The sequence below is a fragment of the Oncorhynchus mykiss genome, chromosome 19 (assembly GCF_057628025.1).
Source record: "Oncorhynchus mykiss isolate SJ-2025 chromosome 19, ASM5762802v1, whole genome shotgun sequence".
NCBI classification, from domain to species: domain Eukaryota; kingdom Metazoa; phylum Chordata; class Actinopteri; order Salmoniformes; family Salmonidae; genus Oncorhynchus; species Oncorhynchus mykiss.
This window is the reverse complement of record NC_143040.1, coordinates 6,555,001-6,565,668: the sequence shown is the minus strand read 5'-3', so window position 1 is coordinate 6,565,668 and position 10,668 is coordinate 6,555,001. Positions and strand designations below refer to the sequence as shown.

General features: G+C 43.4%; 1 protein-coding gene across 4 annotated transcripts in view; it reads right to left on the bottom strand.

Moving 5' to 3' along the window:
• Positions 1-3,283: 3,283 nt before the first annotated feature.
• hgsnat (heparan-alpha-glucosaminide N-acetyltransferase) overlaps positions 3,284-10,668 on the bottom strand; it is a 14,902-nt gene continuing 7,517 nt past the window's right edge. For 2 of the 4 annotated variants that reach the window (XM_090209965.1, XM_090209967.1), the window contains exons 11-17: positions 10,328-10,449; positions 9,177-9,303; positions 8,989-9,075; positions 8,407-8,484; positions 7,591-7,661; positions 5,569-5,681; positions 3,628-5,015 (exon numbers count right to left, since the gene is read on the bottom strand). In XM_090209965.1, coding sequence (XP_090066091.1) covers positions 4,834-5,015; positions 5,569-5,681; positions 7,591-7,661; positions 8,407-8,484; positions 8,989-9,075; positions 9,177-9,303; positions 10,328-10,449 — 780 coding nt within the window. In that variant the 3' untranslated portion in view covers positions 3,628-4,833. Of the gene's footprint in view, positions 5,016-5,568; positions 5,751-7,590; positions 7,662-8,406; positions 8,485-8,988; positions 9,076-9,176; positions 9,304-10,327; positions 10,450-10,668 lie in introns of all 4 variants that reach the window. The other 2 variants (XM_090209964.1, XR_016488746.1) reach the window with 2 other exon arrangements.

Sequence of the window (10,668 nt, the reverse complement as noted above, 5' to 3'; positions counted from 1 at the left end):
ACCTCACAGCATAATTGTAGCCTAAACTGTAGATTAAAATGTTATTCACAAAGTGAAGATGATATTGGTTTGCATTTACCAGTGAAAGGGGATTGGAGTGCACAGAGCTAGTTAACCCCGTGAGCCGAGAATACAATTTGCTAGATTACAAAAAACAACTCACTGTTAAAACTATACCTAATTTCAAATTAAGCCAACTAGATTAATATTATTTTATTAATTGCGTTCACCAGATGGCACTCATTTAACATAGAAACCCAGTGCTTCACAATAAATCTCACTGGGTGTGCACATTTTGGTTCCAGCCCAGCACAAACACACCCGATTCAACTAAACAACGGCTTTTGTCACACGTTGATGGAAACGACGTTGTAAAGTAAGAACAAAACGGCACAAGGACTTTACGCAAAAAGATCACATGTAATAGATTATATTTTATTAAAATTAAATAATTTAATGGAATCACATGGGATATTCAAATGTCTAAAACAATAACAAATATATAGAGTAACCTGCTACTTCTGACCAGGACCAATAGGGCTTTATTCACTATATAGAGTAACCTGCTACTTCTGACCAGGACCAATAGGGCTTTATTCACTATATAGAGTAGCCTGCTACTTCTGACCAGGACCAATAGAGCTTTATTCACTATATAGTGTAGCCTGCTACTTCTGACCAGGACCAATAGGGCTTTATTCACTATATAGAGTAGCCTGCTACTTCTGACCAGGACCAATAGGGCTTTATTCACTATATAGTGTAGCCTGCTACTTCTTACCAGAACCAATAGGGCTTTATTCACTATATAGAGTAGCCTGCTACTTCTGACCAGGACCAATAGGGCTTTATTCACTATATAGAGTAACCTGCTACTTCTGACCAGGACCAATAGGGCTTTATTCACTATATAGAGTAGCCTGCTACTTCTGACCAGGACCAATAGGGCTTTATTCACTATATAGAGTAACCTGCTACTTCTGACCAGGACCAATAGGGCTTTATTCACTATATAGTGTAGCCTGCTACTTCTGACCAGGACCAATAGGGCTTTATTCACTATATAGAGTAACCTGCTACTTCTGACCAGGACCAATAGGGCTTTATTCACTATATAGTGTAGCCTGCTACTTCTGACCAGGACCAATAGGGCTTTATTCACTATATAGAGTAACCTGCTACTTCTGACCAGGACCAATAGGGCTTTATTCACTATATAGAGTAACCTGCTACTTCTGACCAGGACCAATAGGGCTCTGGTCTAAAGTAGTGCACTATATAGGGAATACGGTGCCACAGGGCTCTGGTCTAAAGTAGTACACTATATAGGGAATAGGGTGCCATAGGGCTCTGGTCTAAAGTAGTACACTATATAGGGAATACGGTGCCACAGGGCTCTGGTCTAAAGTAGTGCACTATATATAGGGAATAGGGTGCCATAGGGCTCTGGTCTAAAGTAGTGCACTACATAGGGAATAGGGTTCTATAGGGCTCTGGTCTAAAGTAGTGCACTACATAGGGAATAGGGTGCCATTTGGCACAAGCCGAATTTACATTTGAGTCATTCAGCAGACGCTCCCCACTGAGCACAGACAGTCTAATTCAACGCCTATTGCCCGTTGGTTCAAAGTAATTTAATTGAAATGACAACATTGATTCAACCAGTGTATGCCCAGTGGGTCTTACACTGAGTGAATAACAACAGGGAGTGAATACATTTTCCTATTTATTTCAGATGTTTGTTTGTTTGTTTGTTTGTACTGTATTAAATAGCACTGCTAGTCGTCTTTGGTCGCAGTTAAAAGATACCGATACAATTTATTCACAATGATGAAATGTACACATATCACATTATTTGCATGAGCTTAGGTCAATATATATGTTCATTTTTTTACAGTTTAATTCATTAACCACACCGTTAAAAACACAAATACTAGTACTTGGGCGAAGGATTCAGTAACAGAAGTTTACAGTTGTCTGAATTTGGTATAAATCATCAATCAGTGTTGCATGAATAGTTGTGCCCTGCCATTCTTTGTGCTCATTTACATATCATACAGTACAATTACCTAAAAGAAAGTCCTAAATTACATCCTAAAATGGTACCCTTTGTAGTGCACTCCTTTCTGACCAGGACCCACGTGGCTCTGCTTAAAAGTAGTGCACTATAAAAAAAAGGGAATAAGGTGCTATTTGGGACATAAACTTGTTTTTTTCTTCTGTAGAGTTTTTGACACAATGCTTGTATGTTCATATGGAGGGTCATTCCACGAAATAAGGTCCTTTTGCATCCCTTTTATATTTTTAAGTATAATTTTTTTTTAGAAAAAGCCTGTTATATTAAATGAAGCTCCCTTTTAATATAGACCACATGGAAAATTCAATCAATCAGATTTTTTTGGGGGGGCAAAACAAACTAAATGTGTGGTGCCCCGCCCCTTCTGATTTTGACAGCTGGTGAGTTATGTCTACAATATTAGACTTTTTTTTTACATGAATAAAGACTTGTTAAAGTGACATAATTCCGCATTTTGACACATCCCCCCCTTTGCACCCACTGCGACTTCTTCTAGGAAGATTTCAACCGACTTAAAACCCCCTAAAAAAATGTCTCCCAAGTTTTCACCATCATTGTAAAGCCCTAGTTATTTTTTGTTATTATGACAAAAAAAGTCATTTTCTAAAGATTATTTATGGATTAAATGAACTGTCCCTCATTTTAAAGTCAACCCCTGTTACGTGAACTGAAGTCTCATTTTAATAGGGAAAAATTATTCATTTTTAAATATATATATATTTTTTCAAAAAGAGACATTGAACATCTAATAGTCAAATCAGGTGAGCTGGTTTTAGTTTTTATGGCCATTTTCTGGCGTTTTGTGGTGGAAAACTGAGCGTGTCGAGCATTACAAGTCAACCCTGTTACCCATAGACAAGACAGGCTAGAAATGTTTTAACAATTAAACATTTTTTGGGGTGATTCTTGCATTTAAAATTGCCACTCCCTGTTGCACACAAGCTTTCCTTCTCCCGTCACAAATGGGATTTACGGCAGATTTACGATGAGATCATCAACCCGGTTAGTTTAGTTGGCAGTGAATAGGCACCTACTGTAGTACTCTTGAGATGGGGAAAACATGTGATGAAGTTGAATATGTGCTCTTTATGACAGAATATTAAAATGAGGTGAAATCAAACTTTTTTTTTTTTTTTTCTCTTTTTTTTTTTACACTTCTGAAAAAGGCACTGAATTTGTGGAATGACCCATGAAATGTACACATACAGATAGGTTTGCGGGTTGGTTCAGCCGTCATTCATTTCCTCGATGACTTTGGCAATAAAAATACAAACACAAAAAGACGATGTCATTAATTAGTACAAGTTATTTCAACTGTCTGGCATTGGTAGTTCCAGTCCCAAGAGCACAAACGACAATCAACACATTGGTATTATCCATGGTACATTATTCCATACCGGTTTGGCTGTACACTCTATTTTTTGTGAAGTCCAGGTTGATCCCACATGTATGTCACACACATCCCAGTGACCTCTGACCTGTGTGTCCGTAGTTACAGTGTAGCGTAGACCAGAGCCTGTAGCATTGTTTCCATTAACTCCATTTTCTTGGAACTGTATTTTTGGTTACGGGCTCGTAAGTAAACATTTCACGGTAATGTCCACCACGCCTGTTGTATTCAGCATTTCACGGTAAGGTCCACCACGCCTGTTGTATTCGGCATTTCACGGTAAGGTCCACCACGCCTGTTGTATTCAGCATTTCACGGTAAGGTCCACCCACGCCTGTTGTATTCAGCATTTCACGGTAAGGTCCACCCACGCCTGTTGTATTCAGCATTTCACGGTAAGGTCCACCACGCCTGTTGTATTCGGCATTTCACGGTAAGGTCCACCACGCCTGTTGTATTCAGCATTTCACGGTAAGGTCCACCCACGCCTGTTGTATTCGGAGCATGGGACTAATAACATTTGATTTGATGAGCAGAAAAATGGTAATCATGGTTTCCAGAGTTTCCGTGTCTCTTGTATACAATCCCAGACCAGCCTTTTCCTGAGTGATTATGTTCCCTTCTCAAAAACATCAGTGTCAAGCAAGGAGAGCACACGAGGAAAGGAAACAAGGAGAGGAAACGCTTTACACTATTCCTTTTTTTAAAAAGGAAGCTGGAGAAAGGATACAAGGAATTGATGAAAGACAAGTGAAATGCAACCCAGACAAAAGATCTTCAAAAGACACAAGGAGTTGAGGAGACTATTGAGATACGGCCCAGCTCGACATCTCCCAGTGAGTGGATCGTTGGTTAAAGGACACAAGGAATTGAGGTGACTTGAGATACGGCCCAGCTCGACATCTCCCAGTGGATCGTTGGTTAAAGGACACAAGGAATTGAGGAGACTATTGAGATACGGCCCTGCTCGACATCTCCCAGTGAGTGGATCGTTGGTTAAAGGACACAAGGAATTGAGGTGACTATTGAGATACGGCCCAGCTCGACATCTGCCAGTGAGTGGATCGTTGGTTAAAGGACACAAGGAATTGAGGAGACTATTGAGATACGGCCCAGCTCGACATCTCCCAGTGAGTGGATCGTTGGTTAAAGGACACAAGGAATTGAGGAGACTATTGAGATACGGCCCAGCTCGACATCTCCCAGTGAGTGGATCGTTGGTTAAAGGACACAAGGAATTGAGGAGAGTAGATCCTTCAGAAAGACCTGAGAAAATACTTATGAGACGCAGCCCGGCCCCTTCAGACCTTCCCCCTAAATCTTTAGAGGACTTGAAGAAAGACTATTTGAAACGCGTCCTGGCCCTCTAGATCTTCCAGAAGATGTTCTTCCTGTACAGCAGGAAGGAGATGAGGACCCAGCAGGAAGTGGCCAATAGGTTCTGGGTTAGGTGCTCTGCGTGGGATTGGCTGTCGGCCATGCGCCAGCGGAACGGGAAGTAATCCTCCAGGACCTCGTGGCCCACGTACACCAGGATGGAGTTCATACCTGGGGGGTCAAAGGTCAGAATTAGAGCACAAGGGGTCAAAGGTCAGGATTCGAGCACAAGGGGTCAAAGGTCAGGATTCGAGCACAAGGGGTCAAAGGTCAGGATTCGAGCACAAGGGGTCAAAGGTCAGGATTGGAGCACAGGGGTCAAAGGTCAGGATTAAAGGTCAGGGTTAGAGCACAGGGGTCAAAGGTCAGGATTCGAGCACAAGGGGTCAAAGGTCAGGATTAGAGCACAGGGGTCAAAGGTCAGGATTAGAGCACAGGGGTCAGAGGTCAGGATTAGAGCACAGGGGTCAAAGGTCAGGATTAGAGCACAAGGGGTCAAAGGTCAGGATTCGAGCACAGCGGTCAGAGGGATTGTTCAGGGAGTTGCGTAAACAATTTTAAGATAGAAATGTATAGTTTAGAACAGACGTGATTCACCCGTCACGCAGAATAGGGATCGTTGTCAGATCTACGCGTTACATTTCTATATAAGCAGATTGAAATAAATATATATATATTTTTTTAAATTACAAAGCAGAGGTGCTGACACAGAACTAGTTCTCACCGGGGTAGTAGAAGGGCGCCCCAGACCACCACCTCTTCACATCTACTGTGTAGTAGATCAACACCAGGAGCAGCAAGGCAAAACACGCCAGGGTGGTCACGTAGGAGAGAGACCTGACAGACAACTCAGAGGTCGGTTATTCCACACCATTAACACGGATGATTCCAGTATCGCCATGGTAACTAAATAAAAAAACACAAAGCTGAAACTGTTTGGTGCTTTAAAAACCTGCTGGATGTAAAATATGGGGTGCTGTAGCTTGGAGAATAAATACAATGTGACTCCGGATGACATAATGATGTTTTGTTTCCCAACATCAGGGCTGTTTGTTTCCAACATCAGGGCTGTTTCCAACATCAGGGCTGTTTTCCAACATCAGGGCTGTTTTCCAACATAATGATGTTTGTTTCCAACATCAGGGCTGTTTTCCAACATAATGTTTGTTTCCAACATCAGGGCTGTTTTCCAACATAATGATTGTTTCCAACATCAGGGCTGTTTTCCAACATAATGATTGTTTCCAACATCAGGGCTGTTTTCCAACATAATGATGTTTGTTTCCAACATCAGGGCTGTTTTCCAACATAATGTTTGTTTCCAACATCAGGGCTGTTTTCCAACATAATGATTGTTTCCAACATCAGGGCTGTTTTCCAACATAATGATGTTTGTTTCCAACATCAGGGCTGTTTTCCACCATCAGGGCTGTTTTCCAACATCAGGGCTGTTTTCCAACATAATGATGTTTGTTTCCAACATCAGGGCTGTTTTCCAACATCAGGGCTGTTTTCCAACATCAGGGCTGTTTTCCAACATAATGATGTTTGTTTCCAACATCAGGGCTGTTTTCCAACATAATGTTTGTTTCCAACATCAGGGCTGTTTTCCAACATAATGTTTGTTTCCAACATCAGGGCTGTTTTCCAACATAATGTTTGTTTCCAACATCAGGGCTGATTTCCAACATCAGGGCTGTTTTCCAACATCAGGGCTGTTTTCCATCATAATGATGTTTGTTTCCAACATCAGGGCTGTTTTCCAACATAATGATGTTTGTTTCCATCATCAGGGCTGTTTTCCAACATCAGGGCTGTTTTCCAACATAATGTTTGTTTCCAACATCAGGGCTGTTTCCCATCATAATGATGTTTGTTTCCAACATCAGGGCTGTTTCCAACATAATGATGTTTGTTTCCATCATCAGGGCTGTTTTCCAACATCAGGGCTGTTTTCCAACATAATGTTTGTTTCCAACATCAGGGCTGTTTTCCATCATAATGATGTTTGTTTCCAACATCAGGGCTGTTTCCCAACATCAGGGCTGTTTCCCAACATCAGGGCTGTTTTCCAACATCAGGGCTGTTTCCCAACATCAGGGCTGTTTTCCAACATCAGGGCTGTTTTCCAACATCAGGGCTGTTTTCCAACATAATGATGTTTGTTTCCAACATCAGGGCTGTTTTCCAACATAATGTTTGTTTCCAACATCAGGGCTGTTTTCCAACATAATGATGTTTGTTTCCCAACATCAGGGCTGTTTCCCAACATCAGGACTGTTTTCCAACATCAGGGCTGTTTCCCAACATCAGGGCTGTTTCCCAACGTCAGGGCTGTTTCCCAACATTAGGGCTGTTTTCCAACATCAGGGCTGTTTCCCAACATCAGGGCTGTTTCCCAACATCAGGACTGTTTCCCAACGTCAGGGCTGTTTCCCAACGTCAGGGCTGTTTCCCAACGTCAGGGCTGTTTCCCAACGTCAGGGCTGTTTTCCTAAAGAAGGTAAATCAGCTTTGTTTTCTGTTTTCTTGCCACGACAGTAAAGAGTCCCGGCCCTACTAGGAAATACCAAGGGCCAGTTTCCCGCACACAGATTAGCCTAAAACTAGTCCTGGACCAAGAAACATGCTCAATGAAAAGTCTTCATTCAAAGTGCTCTTTAGTCCAGGACTAGATGTAAATCAGTGTCCAGGAAACTGGCCCTGAGAGTGTTAAACTGCATTATAAGAGGTCTGGTCTCCTTACCATAGATTCTTGTTGATGGGGATGAAGCCTTCATTTAGTGAACATTTGGTCAGAACGGCTGATATGATTCCCTGGAGAGATAAACATTTCGATACATCATCACGCTGACCGGGAACATACAGGCACGGTGAGGACGGAAATACTATGTTACTATGTCTCAGTGTTGTCATATGGAGACATATGGAGAGGTTTAGTCTGATAAAAGATGCAATATACCAAGGCTGCCCGATAGACCAAGGCTGTACCAAGGCTGCGCGACAGACCGAGGCTGTACCAAGGCTGCCCGATAGACCGAGGCTGTACCAAGGCTGCCCGATAGACCGAGGCTTACGTGACAGACCAAGGCTGTACCAAGGCTGCCCGACAGACCAAGGCTGCGTGACAGACCAAGGCTGCCCGACAGACCAAGGCTGCCCGACAGACCAAGGCTGCCCGACAGACCAAGGCTGCGTGACAGACCAAGGCTGACGCGACAGACCAAGGCTGCCCGACAGACCAAGGCTGCCCGACAGACCAAGGCTGCGTGACAGACCAAGGCTGACGCGACAGACCAAGGCTGCGTGATAGACCAAGGCTGTACGACAGACCAAGGCTTGGGCGACAGACCAAGGCTGCCCGACAGACCAAGGCTTACGCGACAGACCAAGGCTTACGCGACAGACCAAGGCTTACGCGACAGACCAAGGCTTACGCGACAGACCAAGGCTTACGCGACAGACCAAGGCTTACGCGACAGACCAAGGCTTACGCGACAGACCAAGGCTATATACCAAACAGCTAATACAGTAATGACAAACAGCAACGTGGTCGTCTCACCAGAACCAGGCTCCATATGAGAAACCGGGCCATTATACTGGAATGCTGATCCTTGTAGTGGAGGAGAATCTTTCCTGCCTGGATTCAGATATCAGGGACAAAAAAAAAATGGACCCTCAAAGTTAATCCCATTTATTACATTAGACGGATCCATTCAGTTAGGCTGAAACATGCAACTCCACGTCTGCAATTACACACATCGGTCTGGTAGTGTAGAAACAGAGCCACTGGAAAGAGAAGGAACAAGGGAAGGAATGTGTGAGAGAAACACAGATTAGTTTGGATGCAGAGAAGGAGTGTTGAGACAGACAGACAGACAGACAAAACAGACAAGACAGAGAGACAGAGAGAAGGAGTGTTGAGACAGACAGACAAGACAGACAAGACAGAGACAGAGAGACAGAGAGACAGAGAAACAGAGACAGACAGAAGGAGTGTTGAGACAGACAGAGACAGACAGACAGACAGACAGACAGACAGACAGACAGACAGACAGAGACAGACAGAGAACCAGAGACAGCAAAAGAAAGAGACAAGAGAGACAGCTGACAGAGCGAGATAGTGAATGATAATTGCAGTGACCTGTAGTCCCAGGAAAGCCATGAGGACAGAGTTGATGCTGCCAAGGACTCCCTCTGGATCAAAGGGCAGGTGAGACTTGTAGATCACCTGAAGAATGAACGCGCCACGTTACGAGAGAAACCACCCACCTGCAGAAAGTGGTTTTTTTTTAATCTTTGTTGCCTGAAACAAGTCGGCGTTTCACTCACCCGTGAGGAAGGGGTTTGGTAGATGTGGTTCTCTCCCAGTAGCCAACGGTCTACATATCCAGCTGCTCCCCCAGTGCAGTTTGGGTACTGGCCCATGTCCCCAATACCACCCGGGCCCAAATAACCACTAAGGAGAGAGAAGATGATGGTTAGTAGAGGATTTAGAGGATTTATCTCCTACTTCCGGCCACCCTAAGACTCATGGACATGGATTAAATCATATATGAACTATATCATCGTCCGTCAACAGTACAACTCAAGGCAACTACTGTCAGACGAGGCGTATGTAAATACTGGAAAATCATCTCCGTTGTGTTGGATTCGATATTGATTCGATTCGATATTGATTCGATATTGATTCGATTCGATATTGATTCGATTCGATATTGATACGATTCGATATCGATTCGATATTGATACGATTCGATATTGATTCGATATTGATTCGATTCGATATCGATTCGATATTGATTCGATTCGATATCGATTCGATATCGATTCGATATTGATTCGATATCGATTCGATACGATATTGATTCGATATTAATTCGATATTGATTCGATTCGATATTAATTCGATTCGATAATGATTCGATATTAATTTGATTCGATATTGATTCGATTCGATATTGATAGAGAAGAAGCATGGAATATTAGGAGTGAAAGAGACTGGGTTTTATGTCAGAAGTGAATGGTTCTCTGTAGAAAGACAGATGGCTGTGGAATGTGTTGGGCGGGATGGGAGCAGAGCACTGTGTTGATACCAGTGAGACAGACAGACATCTGTGGATTAGATGAAGGAGGGGTTGAGGTCAGGAGGTGAGGACAGATTCTCTTAAAGAGTGTAACTAATAAGGATTTGGAATCCTGTTTCTCTCTTCCTGTAGAACCATAAGATGTAAGGATTGGAGAGGAGGAGGAGTGTCTTACGTGGGATATAAGTATCTGTGATGTGAGAAATGTTGGGTTGTCTGAATTACAGCTGTAATTTGGGGAGAATTAAACCTGGTTAAAGCTTATCTAGCGTCCGTGAGTTATTTACTCTGAACAATAACAACCTTCCAGTTGTCATTCATCCTGCGACAGACGCCTCCCACTGAATCTTTGTTGTCTCAATGTGTTCACGGTCATAGTCTTCCCTCTGAACTCACCTTGGGCAGTCAGGAACAGGGAGCAGGAAGGTGAGACAGAGCCACACGGTTTCCAAGACGACCACACACAGCCAGGCTGGCCAGTAGAGCAGGAACTCACGAGCAGAGTACCACCAAGCATCCTGGGTAAAAAAAACAAAACAACACCAAAACAAAACAAGCATTTTTGGTCACTATGGAAACAACACCGACCAGCAGACAGCTCAACATTAACACCAAGTGAAATGGAAGGCTGGTCTGACCACGGGGTTATAAGGCTGGTCTGACCACGGGGTCATAAGGCTGGTCTGACCACGGGGTCGTGAGGCTGGTCTGACCACGGGGTCGTGAGGCTGGTGGGG